The sequence below is a fragment of the Paramormyrops kingsleyae genome, chromosome 8 (assembly GCF_048594095.1).
Source record: "Paramormyrops kingsleyae isolate MSU_618 chromosome 8, PKINGS_0.4, whole genome shotgun sequence".
NCBI classification, from domain to species: Eukaryota; Metazoa; Chordata; class Actinopteri; order Osteoglossiformes; family Mormyridae; genus Paramormyrops; species Paramormyrops kingsleyae.
Genome location: NC_132804.1, coordinates 21,158,931 through 21,178,753, shown reverse-complemented (window position 1 = coordinate 21,178,753; position 19,823 = coordinate 21,158,931). Strand labels below are relative to the sequence as shown.

The window sequence follows — 19,823 nt, the reverse complement described above, 5'->3', positions numbered from 1 at the left end:
ATATATTTAACTCAGTCTCCAGACCTGCATAAGGGCGCACTTTGAAATTGGAAATCAGTCAGGCGGCCGACTGAAGTGGGTGAGCACAATAACAGCGGCCATTCTTACTGCTGGCCCTGAAAGGGGGCAGTTGGATCACTATCTGGAAGGCATGCTTTACTCCCACAAATAGCGCTGAGATCACTGTTTCATCTGGCTCAGTTCTGTCAAGGCTTTTCACTCACATTCCTCCTGCTTTTATGACCGGGTGACTGGAAATAGGCCTAAATATATATTACATAGATAAACACATTAACCATCACCTCATATTTATAAACTCATACTCTTATTTATTGCTTTTATGAATTTGGACTTATTGGGATTTTGGTTTTATTAATGGGAAAGTAGAGAACAAACATTATTCAAAAACTGGAAAGCTTTGGGGGAAATAATATTTTTTGGTGAATCCAATGGTACAGTCCTTTGCTGTGTAATATTTCAGAAGACTATTCAATAACGGGACACATTTCATTATAAAAATGGATTGTACAGTGTCTCACCATGGAAGTCTGAAGGAAAGACATTATCAAGTAGAAGCAGCTGTGGACGAAACAATATGGTCCATGATGGTATTTGTTCTTTGGCTGAACAGATGAGCAACTCAATTACTCATTAACAAAGTAAAAACATATGTAAAGATAATCTAAGGTAGTACACTCAAGAACTTGACAAAAAGGATACTATGTTCAGAAATGGGGTTGCATGAATTACAATTTCCCTTCACAAGTAAAGCAGTGCCTGGAGCATATATGGTGTAAGAACATGTTGTAGTGAGCATTTTTCTGGTATGTTTAGGGTTCGCTCATCCCCTTAGAGCAGGGGTGTCTAAAGTCCGGCCCGCGGGCCAATCACGGCCCTCGGCCAGATTTCATACGGCCCGCAGCTTCGGTCTCATAATGTGTTATTTATGGCCCGCTAGCTCTGTCAGAATAAATAAATACTTTAAAAATGTAATTCCTCCTTTCACCACACGGTTCCGATGCTATCTGGGTCTGCATTAGAGACCTGCACTCCCGCGGGATCCAACACACCGAGTGCGGCGCGGGACAAGATTTGATGGGTGAATGCGGGTGCGGGCGGTAAGGTCCTCATGTATGTGCGGGTTGCGGGAGAATAGAATTAATCGCGGGACTCCCGCAAAATGGAATTATCTTAAAATTAATTTATTAAAAACAAATACTCTATTACTTATCTACTGCACAAAAGCAACAAGAACGACTAAATTAAAATAATAATTTACAGGCACAAGGTCGGAAGCTAATTCTCGCGTGGTTCATGCGCGGAACTATAGGCTATATCTATATCCTCGTTCGTGTCCATGTTCATCATTCCATTTAATTAAACTCAAATAAAACGAAACATATTTGTTTGTTTTCTGTTTCTTTTTATATATACTCAATAGGGAAGCAAGTGAAACAAATAACAGAGTAGCGGGAAGAAGCGGTAAAAAATAAAACTACTTATATGTTTACCTGCGGGATTTTGCGGGCGGGAGCGGGACAAAACTTGAATACTGCGGGCGGAAGCGGGAGAAAATAATATATATTTTTTGCGGGAGCGGGCGGGAGCGGGACAGAATCTTGCGGGAGCGGGACTGAAAAATCCGTCCCGCGCAGGTCTCTACTCTGCATCCCTTCTTCACTCATTGAGGTCAAGGATGACTGACTCCCACTTACGTAACATTTTACAGTACGCATCTCAACCACTGCCCTCAAGCCAGACCTGGTCTCTTTACTGAAATCTAGATCTCAGTATCACCCTTCTCATTAGTATCAGCAAGTTATCTGTTCCTTGTTCAATCTGAAATGGAGTGTTTTTTGAACGGTAACATCTGCCACTATTAACAATGAAAAGCCTAAAGCACAATAATAAACTTAGACTTATGTCACTTATTTTATTAAACTCTAATAAGATTTGGTTATAACTGTTGATGTTATGTTTGGTTACATTGCCATTTAAAAAATAAAGCTAATCGTGACAATGAAAATTGTTTTATAACAGTGTGTATTTTCATGTAACTTTTGTGGTTAAAAAAATGTCAGAAGGAACTAGTGGCCCCCGGACATCTTCACTTTATCAAATTTGGCCCTCCTTGCAAAAAGTTTGGACACGCCTGCCTTAGAGCAATGGTTCCCAATTCAGTCCTTGGACACCCACAGTTGGTCCATGTTTTTGCTCCCTCCAAGCTTCCTGCCTGACAGTCCACATTTTTGATCCCTCAAAGCTCCCAAGGGAGCAAAAATGTGGACTCTCTGTGGGTCCACGTGGACCAGATTTGGACACACTGCCGTAGAGGGTTAAGATAAATGGCAATAAATACAAATCAACTCAGAATGATCACACTTACCCATGATTTTTCTCTTCTGTGTATATGCTTCATTCCTAATAAACACTCCCTACTGCAATTTTTTATATTTCTGTAAAAACAAATATCAAAAAGTTAAATAAACACAGTTGTGCAATCATTTGCCAGTCAGCAAGATTGCAATCCACTTACAGTTCCTCTGTGGGCGGCAATATGTTTGTGGCAATAAGTTATAAAATAATAAGTAATCATATTACAGTTCATAATGTTGCAGAGTGTAAAGTCATGCTTCGATAGAACATTTCAACAGATGGAACGTGGTCAACATCAACATTGCAGTATAGTTACCAACAGAAACCTCTTGTGAAACAGGTCATAATGATATTTAAGATAAAACAATGCAGATATGAAGAATAACGGTACACATAAAAGACAACATCACTGATCTTTTGACCAATTTTTAGTCCCAGTCCAGCCCTGGAAGTTAGAGATTGCAAGTATCTGAAATTGATGTCCGTTATGTGTGGAATAAACCCTCAACCATGAAGGTCAGATGCAAAAATGCTACCAGCTGAGCCCCATTCCCATTACATGAAATCCTGACATTAAACATTTAAATATGGGGATCATTAACCACTGTCACCAGTTGTGCTGTACATCTGCATGCAAAATTTCACATTTACACAGGAAAAGTAATCCTACAGAGAGCAAATATGAAACTCCTGGGCTGAGTGTCTGTCTCAGAGCTGCCAATAATTTACATCAAAATATATTCATAAACACAACTGACCAAAAGAGAAGCTTACATACAGTGATACACTCACTTTAAGCTAACAACTTCAATGTCTGGGACCCTCATGCACTTAAGCCATTCACCATGGGGCAATGAAGATCAGTTGTGCATTATTCAAACTGTTCAATGTTTTTAATTCAGAAAGCTCAGAAAATTTTCTTTGCAAAAAAGACTACACCATCCGCTCTTGCCTGTGCAACCTTTAGCCTGTGGATCGACAACCTAAGTATGGATTTTATCGCCACGAGGGACAAACACTACAATATTCTTCTGGGTGTTATCACCTTTTACAAACAACACTGCTGGAAAAAGTTGAGTTGTCACCATTAGAAGTTTTGTTTTTTAATCCCACACAATATTTAAAGGCAAAATTGAAAAAAAATTCTGAGGCTGTACTATTGTTCTAGCCAAGTACAGATAGTAAATTATTGACAGCTGTAGTGAAGCACAAGCTTATTGGATAAACTGAACAGTAATGTACATAACAGATTGGAAATAAGTGCAGGAGAAAAGTGAAACATTGGACTTCCTTTCAGTGCAGGGCCTCGGGGGGGGCAGTGATCCTGTCCTAGGCATCATGGGATATGAGGCAGGGGAACAATCTGGACTCGATGCCAGTCCATCACAGGACACACACATGCACATATTTTTTTTGGGGCAGCGTTTGGCTCAGTGGGCTAAGCCGTGTGCCTGTAATCACAAGGTTGCCAGTTCAAGCCCAACCTCAGCACGTCTGTGGGTCCTTGAGCAAGGCCCTTAACCCCCAGCTCCCTGGGCACCGCTACGGGTGGCTGCCCTTTGCGGACAGCTTGCTCTACAAAGAGCAAGTTGAGGGAGGCGTAAAAAAAAAGAATTTCCCCACAGGGATTAATAAAGTGTAAATTATTATTATATGTATACACAATCACACTCTATGGGCAGTTTAGGGGTGTGAGGCCAGAGAGTCACTGAAAATTCTTAAAGGGAAGCATTAGTTTCCGTATTTTTGCCCACCAGACTGGGTGGAGGCATGGAGATGAGGGATTGGCTGAGCTTCTGTGTATCTAAGATAAGTTGATATACGCAATCTAGATGTAGCAACCCTAGGCTGGGTGGGGTTCGAAACTTTGTTTTCCTTTCCTTTTCTCTGTGCCAAGACAACACAACAAAAGAAACACCCATCAGCCATTCTGCTATTTTACCAACTCATAATTTTCAGCTACCTATTAGTACAGCTGAGTACTTTACCAGAGGAGTTTCAAATAACATTCAGTCACATGGGCAGGCTCTAGAACCTGTTCCAAGGCACAAAGATGGGGAATATTCTGAGGCAAGTGTCAAACCCGCAACCCTGGAGGTGTGAGGCCACAATGTTACCAATGGAACCACTATAAGGGCAGGAGAGAAATGATTAAATAACAAAAAGATTTCATTAATGAAACACCTCAAAACAAAATGGAACAATGAACATTTTTAAACACAAGAAAACATACAAGCTGAAGCTATTGTAACGCCATCCTCTTGCATTCCTTAACTCTTGCTGTTCCCAACCAACCCAGCTGACCCTCTTAAAAATCCAAAAACATATTTAAGGTTAAAAGGCCATTAACTGCAGAGGTAGAAAGTTCAGGTCCAGAAAGTAAAAATCCAGACCAAGATTTTGTTTCAACCCACCACTTGAACATAAAGAGTCACAGTCACAGAGTACTCAATTGGCTGGCTGAAACAAAATCTTGGTCTGGATTTGTACTTTCTGGACCTGACCTTTCCCTCTTTCATTAACCTGGTTACATGGTGGCTGAAGGCTAGAGATCTCTCGTACCAGAAATCATCACTTAAACTCCCCTCTAGATTGTTGTGGTGAGTCCCTTGCCGCTCTGTAGCAACATCTCAGAATCTGTATGAATTTTACCGGTCATAATGTGATCTTAAATGGGCAGTGCATCTGAGTAGAACACCGCATCTCCAACAGCACGGCTGCAGGGTGTTAGCGCTGCATGAGCTTTAGCACAGCTGCACTTCCTGGTTTTTCCGTAGCCTGGCTTTCTGGGAATGCGACAGCTGGCAAAGCCTTCCCAGCCAGAGCTATGGCAATAACAGGGACAGTTGTGCGGCAGACAGAGTGAACTCAGAGGCCTGCTGATGAACAGTCTCTCAGCAGCTAAACGGAAGCATGTGCATGGTGTTCATCTCTTTGTTTAGTCCCGATTTTGCTCAAAAACATCATGAAATGCAGAACTAGGTGATTTTCAATAATCTTTGGGTTTTGATGTCTCACCATGTTGCTACCCAGAATGTGTAATGCTAATGTCCTTCCATTTTCCCTACTGTACAGGTATAGGTCTGCAAGTCAGAAGATTTTGTCCTGCATCGGTTGGTTTCAGGCTGGGGTCATTGTAGCTTCACATCTTATTTTGTATTTGTTGTGATTTGTGGGCGGACAACCGTAACAGGTGGAAACAGGAAAGATCACTTGAGTCTGTTGATAGTTAAATATCTTATTTGCGCATAAGAAAGCACAGATGTGTGTGTATTACAGTATGTGTGCGTTTTTGTGTTTGAGTCTGTGCATCACGTCGTTAACGCTGGTATCTGTTAGTACTCGGGCCCAGGCTGGGTCTGGTCACTGGTCAGAATGCCATGGGCCCAGGCAGGTCTCAGTTTGACATTTCAGCCCCATGCAGGGATCTGTGTACTGCATTCAGTGAACAGATCACTGGAAGTAAAAGGCACGAGGCAGGATGGACGAATGGAATGCCAGTCCATTGCAGAGCACTTTGGGCAACTTAGAGACACCAATTTACCTAAAACATAGGACTGCAGGAGGCACATTCAGCAAAACAAGCAAAGTCTATGCACACAGTGCCTGAGACAGCAATCTAACCCACAGTCCTGCAACTATGAGGCTATGGTGCTAACCGTTGAGCAACCATGCTAGTATGATTTATATACATGACTAGTAATGATTATCCATCCATCCATCCATCCATCTTTGCCACTGAAAGTTCACAGTGTGAAGCATCATGAAAATAACTTATAGTCGTGCCTATATAGTGTTTCAACAACTTGTTTTAGAATTACCGTGCCTGGTTCTGTGGGATGTTGTGCAAAACAGGTATTTTGAAACAACTCTGTAAAAAAAATAAATAAAAAAATCCGAGAAACGTTAGCTGAGTGCGGATGACTTGTGCCAGTTAGTTTAATTACTGTAATTCCTGATGTTTCTCGGAATTGGGATGACAGAAGTATTTTTTTTCTCACTTGAAATGTAAAATGAGCGTCTTCCTGTTCTGACTCACAGGGTGTGGTTATGGCTGGGATCTTAATGTGACCCACTGGCTAATACAGTTGGCCAATGTTCAGCTTCTTATTGCGGCAATATGAACATCACATGTTCATAACCAATGGCTGATTAAAACTATAAAATATAGGTTTTTTTAAATGGATATAATGCCAGAAGCCACTGTATGTTCCCTGAATGTTCTTAATGCTGCACTTCTGCTCTTTGTAGTCTTAATAGGTTCTTGCTTTGTTGGAAGATACAGCACATTGCTCATTGTTTTGCAAGAACAAAGTGAACTTTTCATATTTTTGTGTAGAACTGACATACAGTTTTAAATATTATGAATATAATTTAGAGTTTACCCTTTATAGCCGTAGTTTATAGTTAAAATAATATTTTAGGGCTGTCACTATCAATTATATTAATAATTGAGTAATCTACAAATGAATTTGACGATTAATCGAGTATATATAACATAAACAATATTTTATTTAAAACGGGGGGTTCCGGGCCATCACAGGGTGAGCTCCCTCTCACTCCCACATGCAGTCAATTTAAATGCCCCTTTACACTTATTTTCACACTTAATTGTCTCAATACCATATCCACTTTATCAAAACTCATCACACAGCGTGCTTCACAGAACACACCTGAGCACATTAATTAACCTTTGGTGCAAAATGCACATCAACCACCAAATCACTTCAAATTTCACCCAGCAGTAAACTATAATATAGCACATGCTCTCTCTCTCATAAAGCTGCCGTGTCACACATCGTACAACCTGGAGGATCTAAAAATACATACATTTCCGTCATGGGCGTCTGAACACTCAGGGGTATAACAGGACTGTTTTTGTATGGATGGCAACAAAGCTGCAAATAAAAAAACTGAATAAACTTTTACATTCAGAGCCTTAGATGGCCACGCCCCGCAGTGGATAACGGACCTGGTACACCTCGATTCAGCTGGCCGTGTTCTAAGGTCCTCTGATCAAGTTGTGGTGATAGAATGTCAAAGCAATGTAAAAATACATACAGTTTAGTTCACATAGTCTACTGAAATGATGCATGTTTTGAAAAGGGGGACAATGTATTGAGACAAGTCTGAAAACAATTGTACAAAACTGTAAGTTGCAAGTTTTTGGACAATGGGAGGAAACCGTAGGATCCACCGAAAAGCCACGCACACACAGGGCGAGCACGCAAACTCCAAATACACACACACGCACACACAGGGCGAGCACGCAAACTCCACACATACACACACACAGGACGAGCACGCAAACTCCACACACACACACACACACAGGACGAGCACGCAAAGTCCACACACACACACACACAGGACGAGCACGCAAAGTCCACACACACACACACACACACACACACACAGGCGAGGACGCAAAGTCCACATGCACACACACACACACATACACACACACACACAGGGCGAGCACGCAAACTCCACACACACACACACACACAGGGCGAGCACGCAAACTCCACACAGAGATGACTTTTAGCAGAAGAAAGTGATTTGTCAGCACTGCTTTGTGTCTGTTCTGGTAGGCCAAAAGTTCAGCCCTACTCAATACACAAAAAACATTCTTAAAAAATTATATGAAATGGTTATTATATACTATACTGTGTATTATGTAAAATCATGTTGAGCTCAGTATGCTCTAATTGGTCAGCTTGCCCAACACACTCTGCCCCTATCTTGCAGTCTGCAGACAGATCATTGCAGGTAGGTGGCCAATAAGAATTGGGTTACGAGGTGACCTCACCATGTCACGGAAGTAAGGGCTGGAATTCCAATTCTCCATTTCAGGCAGACTGGGGAGAGTAGTTTCTGTGGTAACTCCCTTTTGTGTGTACCGTTTACATACTCATAAAGCTACAGCTCTGGACAAAATTAAGAGATCACTCCATATTTTTTAAGAATCTGCATTTTTAAATCCTGGTTTAATCCTGGTCCTGCTGGCAGAAGGTTACACTGAGTGGCAAAGTGCTTCCAGGCTTAAAATCTCTAAGATGACAGTACACAAGAACAAGGTAAAGCAAGGAGACACTGGGAACAACAAAAAACCAGCCAGGTAAAGGCCGAAAGCAACTTTCTAATGCCAGAGATGACTGTCAACTTGTCCAACAGTGCGTCATGAATCGGAGGATGACCTCTAGTGACCTTCAAAAAGAATGGGAAACAGTAAGTGGTGTGAGGTGCACTGCTAGGATAAGTTCACAACGGGCTCCTAGAAGCAGGACTGAAGTCCCATAAAGCAAGGAAGCAGCCCTTCATCAGTGACAAGAACAGAGAAGAGCCAGGTTGGAGTTAACAAAAAAAAAGATATTTTACAGAGAAGCATACCCATATATTGAGAAATGAGTGAATCTAAAAATGTTGCTGTGGTCTCTTAATTTTTTCCAGAGCTGTATATAAAGGAAAGTGCTAAACTGGAAAAGCATAATAGTGCCCCTCTAAAGCATAGTAATGACAAAGCTTCTCCGAGAGGCTGAAGGGCACATACCTTATAATTACCCATGGCTGCATAGTCACCCCCAAACCTGAAAGTCGCTTCCGCTCTTTGTGTGGACCCTCATCCACCATGCTCTATCTACCATTCTCCAAATTATCGAGTAATCGAGAAGGCAAATCTCAAATAATTGCCTTTATAAAATAAAGTTTATTCAAGTAATCGTAACAACTCTAGATATATGTTTTTAAAATTCACCGTGGACATTTTAGCATCAGCAATTCATCTCATTAGTCGCCAGAGGAAACTCTACGTAAAAACACTGGTCATTTTCAACATGCTGTAAAACAAATAGATATTCTCCAGTATCCTCTTATAATCTCTGTGGTCTTGGCCGAGATTGCGTGAAAACCCTGTGACACTGAAATTCCACTTTCATAGTTTTCTCACCACCCAGAAAGGCCAGGTTTGTCCGCCTAGGGCCAGTTTGAAAGTTGATTCATATGCGGATCACATTCAGACTGGAGAAAATGATAGTCACCTACACAATGCACCTCTCTCTATCCACCAGGTAGCTTGGGCCAGTAAACATTACTTTTTAAACGACTTCAGACAGTTAGATGAATTCCCCCGAATGTCTGGTATTTTTTTGCGTGAGCGCTGGAGCAAAGAGGGACTAAAAGGCATCCAGTCAGAAAACACTGACATTTATCCTTCATTCAAAATTAACAAAATTCCTAATGTATTACCTATTATTAAATATTCATGTGTGAAATTAAAACCAACGGTCATTGATTTGTGCCTCTGCCGGACTTTTCAGTGATCATAATTAAACTGCAATTTTTTATATATAAAATGCTAAAAAAATTGACACACAGGGTGCATTGTATTTCTTTTTATTAATAAATAACGTTAAAACCCAGTGTTTGGACTTTTCCACCATCTCCATTTACTGGCCCACCCCTTCCTGGCTAAAATAAAGTGAAATCTGTGTGTGTGTGTGTGTGTGTGTATGTGTATTTTTTTATATATATAAAAAAAAAACCCGCATAAAATTACGTGTTAATGAGTGGAAACGGGGGGGGGGGGCATCTCTGATAAATACTAGTTTTGCTGTGACTACATCCTACATCCAGGGAAACTGCGGTCAACACTGGGTGTGTCTTGTCAGATACATATTATTTCACAAGGCCAGCTTTACAATACTTGCTTTTCATTAAAAGATAAAATGACACACCTGTATACATATTCACTGTTCCAGGCATTTAAAAATAATACAAAAAAAACACAACGCACTACTACGTGAACAGTGTATATCTTGTGGTATCTAAATGTTTCCTTCTACAAAACAGTTGGGTGCAGGTGATCTGAAGAGAGCAATAACAATTGCCAAGCATAATTTATTTATATATTGTTCTCTGTAAATTTTCAACACCAGGTACCTGATATTTCTGGCAGCCTGAGCCGTCTCTGTGTAGCTGTGGTCTAAACAAGAGTAGAGCGGCAGGACAGGACAGCGAATCTGCAGGAAATCAATCACCAGGCTGCCGAATGGGCGCAGACCTGGACGAGCCGTGATGCATCACGGGACATCGAAACAAAGGCTCACGAGTGACATTCTTTTATACAGCCCCCATAGCGTTGGGGGGGGCATCGGAGACTGACGAGGGGAACAATCCAGGCCATTCAGCGGTAGCTGCTTAAGTAATTTTAGTATTTTAGTCAACGTAGTGCCACCAACCAATTAATAGCAAAAAAAAAAAAAAGAAACTGAATGAGAATGAGAGACGTCTAAGTGAATGTTGCCGATCTCAGAACTCGTCCGTGTCTCAGGAGACGGTGTCAGGGCACAGTGCTCATCTGTAGTGTCATGCTTCGTGGGTGGGGGACTCCCTGGCAGCTAAACACCATGAAGTACTACAGACAGTTCGTTGGTTGTACTCCCTGAGGAAGGACAAATGGGTGAAATGGGGGGCGGGGGGAACCAGGAGACCAAGTCTCAACATAGACCAGGGAAAAGCAACCACCCCCCTTTTTAATACCATACATTAAAGTGTTTATAAAAAGTCCCATTCTGCACAGCATCTTGAAGGAGATTAGTGACAGCCACATTAGTAATAGGATATTATATATATATACACATACATACACACACACACACACACACACACACACACAAACAGACAGACACACAACCTATGAAGACGTATAATAATCGTGTACAATGATTTAGTAAAATTAAAAAATGAAAAATGTTATAGGCAGCAAAGATCTCATTACCCAACGCTTGAAACCACCTGTAGGTCAGAAATGGAGGTTCACAATTCAGGCTAAACGGATCTTTGCTAGTCCCATTGCACCGATGGGAAACGCATAATTGCATAATAGTTCCTTCGACCAGCACATTAGCCTGCTGCCATCTAGTGGGTAAAGCCAGATCTGCAGCAACATTCCACAGAACACTTTTTTTTTTTTTTGCAATGGGGAAACAAAACCAGTCCACACTCAAACACACAAAATGCAGACTTAGACTGGGAGGACCAGCCCTCACAAAACATCCCGACAGATAGCAGCAGCAGCATGTTAATCAAGCTACACTACAGGTGTTGAGATCCCTGCAGTCCGATCTAGAATAGAGGGGGCAGTTTTGGTGTGAGGGCAGGTCCTTAGAGCATCATGAAATTCAAAATTAAAGAGAGGAGGGGAAAAAAAACAAAGGAAAATCCAGAGGTGGACTCGGACCCAGCCGGCTAAGATCTTGTCACAGTCCATGTTGCTGCAGCCTACTTCAGCACCAGCGTGGCCTCGCTGCCGTCCTTCCTCTTCAGGTAGAGCCCGTGCGTCAGGTGATGCTCCCGCCGCAGAAAGGCGTAGAAGTAGTCTGACACCAGCAGGATCTGTGAGGGACGACAGCCCGTAATCTTATTATAGCTTTCATTTTTTCATTTTTAGCTAATAATTCTCAGCAAATTTCAAATTTTATTTGAAATCCAGTTTGGTTTCAGTTTCATTTTCAGTGCTGTTTTACTGGGAATTAGTGTTTAAAGATATTTCTATTTAGTTTCCATATATTTTATTTCTATGCTGAGACTTATTGCATAACTATTTTACGTGCCTGATTTTTATTAGAGAATCTTAAAAACAGCGCACATTATGTACTAATGTTGTCAAAATGTGCAAAACATTTTAGTTATTTTTAATGGTTCTCTTTTATTTTTTAATTTTTTTTTAAGTTTCATTTTATTTCAGTTTATGAAAAGGTTTTCTTATAGTTTTATTTTTCAATAAAGACAATAACCCTGGTCCTCACTCTGCCAGATGGTGGGACAGGAAAGCTTGGGGATTTTAGCCAGCAGCCATAGCACCTGTGCTTCAGACCAGGTAATCCAGCTGAAGTTGAGCAGGTTTGGGCCTGACCAGTGCTTGAATATCAGACTAGGAACCAACTAGGAAAGCTGGTTGCTGCTGAAGGTGTTGGTGTGGCCAGCAGGGGGAGCCCATCCTGTGGTCTGTGTGGATCCCAATGCCCCAGTGCAGTGATGGGGGTACCCTGATGTCCTGGCTAAAACTGCTCACTGTGGCCCTATCAAATCAAGCCTACTAATCATCCCCTATATGTAATTGGTGAATTCTCTCCAGCCCCTTCACCACCTTAGCTACTGTGTGGTGACCGTACTGGTGCAGAATGACTGCTGTTGCACCATCCAGGTGAGGGCTACACAGTGATGGTGGTTGAAGTGGCTCCCCGTTGCTTCTGTAAAACGCTTTGCGTGTCCTGAAAAGTGCTATATAAAATGTAACATTCATTCATTTAGACCAGGGGTCACCAACCTTTGTGAAACTCAGAGCTACTTCACGGGTACTGAGCCATATGCAGGGCTACCAGTTTGAAACACCTTCCTAAACTTATCTAAACTTCATGTATAATAAACGTTTTAAATGGTTTTTAATTTTTTTTTTTAGATATTGTCATTTTCAAATCTATATAAACGCAAATGTGATTAAAGAAGAATAGCAACAGCATAAAATTACATTTTAGACGCTGCGCACTGGTGAGTTGTGCTATTTTTAGTACAGGTCCGTGGGCGACTCATGTGGTCCTAGGGGGCATCCTGATGACCCCTGGTTTAGACACAGCCAGTCACATTCATCCTAATTTAAGTTGTTTACAACAGACACAGGAGCCCTGATACAAGCCTTTAGACCATATCCCTGTAACACCCCCCCCCCCCCCACTGATGAATGAAAGCTCATCTTCACACACGCGAGTCAGTGTAACATGGATGTATCCAGTGACTGACGACAGCCAATCCAAACGCTCACGATAGTGACCAGCTGCTTACAGACAAAAAAAAAAAAAAAAAAGGGGGGGGGGGGGTGCGTTGGTGGCACGCCTCACTGCCATAGCCATTATAGACATCTCGAGTCTTCCATTTTACACAACCGTTTAAAGTTTACTACACTGGATTCAGGGATAGATTAAAAACTAACAAGGTTTTGAAAGTCCTTCCACACACAGGAAATAGAGCTGAACCCCATTATGAATACAGCACTTTATACTGTATTCATGCTCATTTAGGTCAAACAGCTTAATTTCTGGTTTTTAGACATTGCTGATACTCAAGGATTTGTACTTGTTTCTAAACAGATCATTTGAGTGTTTCTGTTATACCATAAGGCAGACCAAGGCTGTGGGTGCCAATGAAATCACACACTCAAAGTAATGTTAATGTAATACGTACTGTATGTATGAATGAACAGCGCGTGTGCACTCAGACATATTGTAATCACCATATTCAATGTTATCTGACTTGGATGTTTACTAATGACGTAACGGACTCCTGTGAAAATTAAAAACTCAAAAAAATAATTAGAAAAATGTCAGCTTATGTAACTGGGTTTTGTTTTCTACTTAAATTTCCTCTGACATCTTGACAAAAATTTCTGAGCAAGCGACGTTCATCCCCATTTGTAGGCCCAGTGGCCTTGTGGGATAGTAGAGCATCTATCGTTTGCACACTTGAGAATTTCACAGAATGTATTATGTCATCTGGGTACCCTTCACCTATTGTCTCATCCATACCGAGGATTCGGAGACTTCGCATACTACATTTCGCCTACTACATGGCAAACAAGTATGCAATTTTGGACGTACCCTACATCTATGGAGTCCTCCACAATTGTTGCATAACATCCTGTTGGAATGCTTAGAGCAGAGCTAGTTCTGCCCGGCATTATGGGAAGGGACACCACACTGACCATTGTTACAGCACGGCGTGACCTCGCCCTTTCCCGTGCCCTCTATCTCCCCCACCTGTCCTACGTTGAAGAGCAGCGTAATGGCGTAGTAGAAGTTTGAGTTGGCGCTTCCAGCATAGATCCAGAGGTGCCACAGGACAGGGAACAGAGCAGAACAGGCAAGCATCACGCAGGCCACCAGGAAGATGTTCCTTAGGACTGGGGAGAGAGGGAACTTGTTTAATAAACCATCTAATTCAAAAACTACTCATTTGATGCAATTCAGAATATTTTATTACTTCTTATACACTCTGTGGCCAAAAGTATGTAACCTCTTCTGTACAACCAACCATTCAGCTGGTAATGCAGGAGACTGAATGACTGTGGGATTAATTATTATACCTGTATCAGCAATAGGTGTGACTTAATTAGGCAATCCTTCTCATTATGGGGTGTCCAGTATAGAGTCAGTCAGCCTGGAGTTCAACCCAGAACGTCAAGGGCACAAGGCAGGGGAGCATGTTGACGTACACAGAAATGCACATGCTTGCCAAACTGTGTTTTTGGACTATGGGAGGCAACTAGAATATCCAGAAGAAACCCATGCAAACACAAGGAGGGCATGCAAACTCCAGTATTTGTACCCCCGACTCTATAGGTGTGAGGCCAATGTACCAGCCACTCGATACTCCTGAATAGTTTATTCACCTTTAAGAAAATACCTCCTGAACAAACGAATCAAAGGAGTCGAGGCAAGGGAACACATTTTACTTTTTCATAAACGCAGAGATGCAGCTGCGGCCATAAAAGCCATGAAGCTCATCAGCCCCTGAGGGACTAGGAATAATACAGTCGCGGGCGAGCCGGCTACTCACATCGATACAAGTGGTTCCAGACGGGCAGGAAGGCCATGTAGAGGCTGATGTCCCCTACGGTGGGGTATGATTTGAATATGGAGATGATGGCGATTTGCATGAACATGAGAAAGACGGGATGCTCCCTGAGAAATGGAAACAAGCACAAAGGAAAACATTAAACTACCTCTATGGTGCGTTAAAAAGCTCGTACTCTCACGAATGTGTGGCATCCACAATGACTGGCAAACTGTATAAAATTAGAGAGACAATACTGTCCACTCTAAATAAAACCAAACACCTTCTGGATAAGGTCTGTCAATATTTAATAACTTCTAAAAAAAATTATATAGCGACAGCTATATTTTGCTTTGCTCAACTTGTTTTTAAATGTAATTATTACACCAAGAATATGCAGCACTAGGGCGGCGCTAGAGGCACTCACTTTAGCTTGACGGACAGCGGTATGGTGTAGAAAAACACGTTGATCTGGAAGACGCAGATGAAGAAGAGGCGGAAGTGCTCGAACATCTCGGCAAAGAAGTACCAGAAGAGGCCAATGTTGGGTGTGAGGTCTGGGACAGAGAGGCTGAAGATGTGGAGTTTTTAAAGAGTCAGAACCAGGAGGATGGAAGCGGGGGGCAGCAAACATCCTCAGAGACAGAAAGACCTGACATATACACTCATTACATTTAACTCATTTATCTGACACTTTTATCCAAAGCAACTTATTGTATAGGAGTTACAAGTTGTGTGTGCAATCTGTGATTTGACCTTTGTTTTACAAGAACAGTGCTCCAGATGTCAAATTATTACTCTGACCCATTAAAAAAACAAACAAACAGTGTTATCAGATCTCTGGGGGGGGGGGGGGGGGGGACTCACATGAATCCATAAACAGAGGGGATGAAATCCCAGGTGTTAAGCAGGAAGAAGGAGAGGCACACGATGACGCACAGACTGCCCAGGTACATGGAGGCATACTGCAAGGTGAACAGCCAGAAGCTCGTCCGGTACAGGCTGACGGGGATGTAGAGCCTCTGAAACAGAATCGCAGGACAGGCGGCATCTCAGCAAAACAGCACCATCTTAGCGAGACATAGACAGGCACAAGCGGTGTTTCCTAAGATGGGAGAAATAAGGCTTTGACACAGGCGGCGGGAAGGGCTGCACTGTAGATCACAACCTGTTTAATCCAGAGGAGAGTGGACATGAACAATAATCCCACCCACTTTTCAAAGGTACTTCATTCATTGAATAGCTTTGACAAATCAGACTCTCCATGAGAGAGACAGACACACATGTACAAAGAGATGAGATCTGGAGTCAGAGCTCAAGGTCAGGCAGTGTCCAGCATCCATGGGGTCTTGTTCAAGGCTCCAATTATGATATAATTACTTTACCAGCCACAAGATTGAAACCCATGACCTTCTGGACTTTGAAACGCATCACTAACCTGTTGAGCTACAGACCACCATTTTCAATGCCTCATTTCTGCCATGGCTACCTTCAACCAACCCTGAAGCAAATGCGGTAGTTTACACCCCCTATTATAACACATGGAGTTGCTTTAGAGCAAATGCCTGCCACAAAGGCACAAAAAAGATCCCAGTAGGAAGTTTGCTACAAACATTTCCATCACAAAGTCCGCCAGCCGCCTGTGTCACCTGTTCTGGCAGGACTGGCAACCCCCACCCTATCTGAGGAAAGAAGGGGAGCTGAGGGGACTAACCTGCAGCTGGTAGAGCAGTGCCGGGACAAAGAGAGTCAGGGGGTAGATGGACTGGTATGTGGCCACAGCCAGGAAAATGGCACTCAGCAAGGCGCTTCCTTCAAAAGGATGGGAAATATGAGGAAGAGGCAACACCAGGGTTTGACCCCAGAGTTTGGCCCCTGCCACCTCATCTCAACACGGCAACGACTTTGTACCTTTTATCGTGCTTAGGATAAAGAGCGCAACGATGGCGTTGTTGAGCCCACAGGTCGACTTGGCCACACATGAGAATATTGTGAAAGGGTTCAGCAGGTAGCTAAAAGACCAAAAGGAAGACATGTGACAAAAGCACCCAATCACAGCGCAAGGCCAAAACACTACCTAAAAAGTCATGCCACTATCTTCTGAAAAATGACTAACAAGGAATTTCAAGGCAGTTTTACTCACAGATGCATAAAGTAGCATCAAAATATTACAGAACAGCCTTCTTGGAATTATTATTCATCTGCCTGAGCTAAGTTAACATTTTGGATATAGACATATGAGCATGCTGAGTTCCAAAAACACTCTATATGTGCAAAAGGCAGGCATGAGAGCTACTCACAACAGCGCCACCTTCAGCGGAATGTAGTACATTTCTTTCGGGCTCCTAATAAGCTCCAGGCAGTCGGCAGGATAGCGGTCACCTTCGAGAGCGTATTTCTGCTTCCTGAACTATGTCAAAAATGAAATATAAAATCAATATTTTTCCTGAGAGAATAAAAGGCATTTACACTGTGGAGTCCCTCCTAGGACCTGAATCAGCAACCTTCACACAATGTGCTTAAAGTTGTTTTTTTTGCCTTTAAGATTTTTCATTCTTAATAAACACAGTAAAATGCATCGTTCAGGCAGAATGAAGAATGAAGTTTTGACTTGTGCATGTAGGGGAAAAGTTTCAGTATTAACCTTATCCAACTCAGGAATACTTAGTGGTGTGTGTGTGTGTGTGTGTGTGGTGGGGGAGGGGGGTGTTCAGGTCCATATGCACATGCTTACACACTCACCACATTTTTGTTGTAGTCCTGTACGGCCAGGTAAAGCGCCACAGCTGTGATTCCATCTGCTACCTACAGAGTGACACACAGAATACCTTTAGCACCCTGACAGACTTGATGATTCTTCACACCAAGCACAGAGGAAGGGAAAAAAGCCATGCATGTCTGACATTTGTGACATAATGACAAGGTTATAAAATATCAGGAGTCATTAACTCACCATAAACACAATATCCGCATAATCGATGACAAAGTGAAAAAGGTATATAATAAGAGGAGTCTAAAGTGAAGAGGGAGAAAATACCATTATATCAGTAGTGTCATTTATAAGGACCATTTAATAAAACAAGTTATTTTTTTAAGTACTCAGAAACAAATTATGCACCAGCGGTATTTTAACGGTTACATGCAAGAAAGGGGAGCTCACTTCATGGAAGACGTCTCCAGAATACGGGGACACTCCCAGGTCGAGCAGAGCCAGGCCCTCCACAACTGAAGGCAAAAATGACAGAATGCACCTGTCAGTACATGTTGCTAACACAGTACCCACGCTAGGCTTAATTATCACTTGACTTCAACATGCTAAAGCACCAACAAACCATTTGTTCACGACGCTCTCCACATTCTGACAGCTAACATTAACGATGTATAAACCATTCATGCTATCACTAATTATTTAAGTGTTTCCATCCCCAACTTATGAAGGAAAATAATATGGTCTTTTAAATATTACCATCAACGACTGATAAACTGCTTAAGCAGACCTTCAAAATGCATTTTATGATAGAAAAATCTTACATAAAGTAGCTGACATGGTTTTAACTTCCTCATTAGCCACGGCTAAAATATGCTAGCTAACCTGTCGATGTACAATATTTTATGTGCTGTAAAAAATGAAGCTATGCAAGTGATCTACCAAAATTCTAATCATAAATTATCAAAAAAGTGAACCAGTTAACAAAAAGTGATGAAAATATCTATATACTAGTTTAATTCAGACAGCACGGGTTGCAAGTCAGGTGCACATGCCCATCGAAAAAAGAAATTAAAAAGTAGAAACGTCTGACTAACCTCGTTTCCATGCATTTAATGGAGATACTACTTCCACTCTCTCGATTAAAAGCTCCGCTAGACTTGATCTAAAGAGTATAGCCCTAATAGTCACAGCTATAATCAAAACGAGAGTTAAGGGAGCCGCCATCTTCACCGGGAGGAAGACGTCTTCCACACCATGCCTTCTTAAGCATTATGGAAACTGAAGTTCTTCTGGAACAACTATTATACACAGGGCAACGAAACCGGAAACCCAATCAAACTACAAGTACCATAAACAATTGTAAGAAGCGGCGTCGACGGTGGGCGTGTTGTGATTCTCTTGAATGAATTGAAGAGGAGCAGAGAAAGTGATATTGCCATTACCTGTTTACAATATTAATTTCGGCACGGGTCAAGTTATCAGTTTCAGTGGGATTTAATGTTTGCAGTGATGTTTGTGTTATAATATGTGTTATAATGGTAGATATCTCTTTAAATATTTGGTGTTATGTCTATTTCTTATCATTTAAAAAACCCTTTAATGATGTCTGTAAAAAAATCAAGCTATATTTAAATTAGTTTAAGATATCTTTATGTTAGGGACCGGAAACCCCGTGCTGATTGGTATAACTTTAGCTTAATTGGGCAGTGTTCCACAAAGCGGGACTTCACTGCTTTGGTGTCGTAAAGCAGACCTAATCTCTGGGTTGGTTTGATTCTATTTTAATGTTACAGTGGCTGTGTCCGAATTGCTTCCTGACTTTGTGGCGCTTCTTACCGTTAGCCCCGCTGTGCCGCTCACTGTATTTATTATCCATAGATATAAGTATGATATTTAGGAATTCGCTGCTGGGTAGCCCTGAACTGGATGTTCAGCTCCGGATAATAAATCAATTAAACAGCCGCTTTTTTGTCGGATTTTAAAGTACACCGATAATACCCACTTGTCACAACATCTTACTGTGCTCCTTTTAAAATTAAATACCTGTAAATTAATAAATTATAGGAATCTATGAATAATTTCAAGGTCGTGAATATTTAAAATGATCTGGAAATAACTGAGGTATATA

The 19,823-nt window shown here is 41.7% G+C and overlaps 1 protein-coding gene across 1 annotated transcript; it reads right to left on the bottom strand.

The window, feature by feature from the left end:
- Positions 1-9,755: 9,755 nt before the first annotated feature.
- Positions 9,756-18,954, bottom strand: pigu (phosphatidylinositol glycan anchor biosynthesis, class U). Its single transcript, XM_023795256.2, has 12 exons — positions 18,790-18,954; positions 18,146-18,210; positions 17,939-17,998; positions 17,728-17,790; positions 17,286-17,395; positions 16,897-16,997; positions 16,700-16,797; positions 15,853-16,007; positions 15,413-15,556; positions 14,989-15,113; positions 14,190-14,332; positions 9,756-11,772 (listed from the first exon to the last, which is right to left on the bottom strand). Exons 1-12 carry the CDS (start codon positions 18,917-18,919, stop codon positions 11,659-11,661), a joined length of 1,308 nt encoding a protein of 435 aa, XP_023651024.1. The 5' UTR covers positions 18,920-18,954; the 3' UTR covers positions 9,756-11,658.
- Between the last annotated feature and the right edge of the window lie 869 nt (positions 18,955-19,823).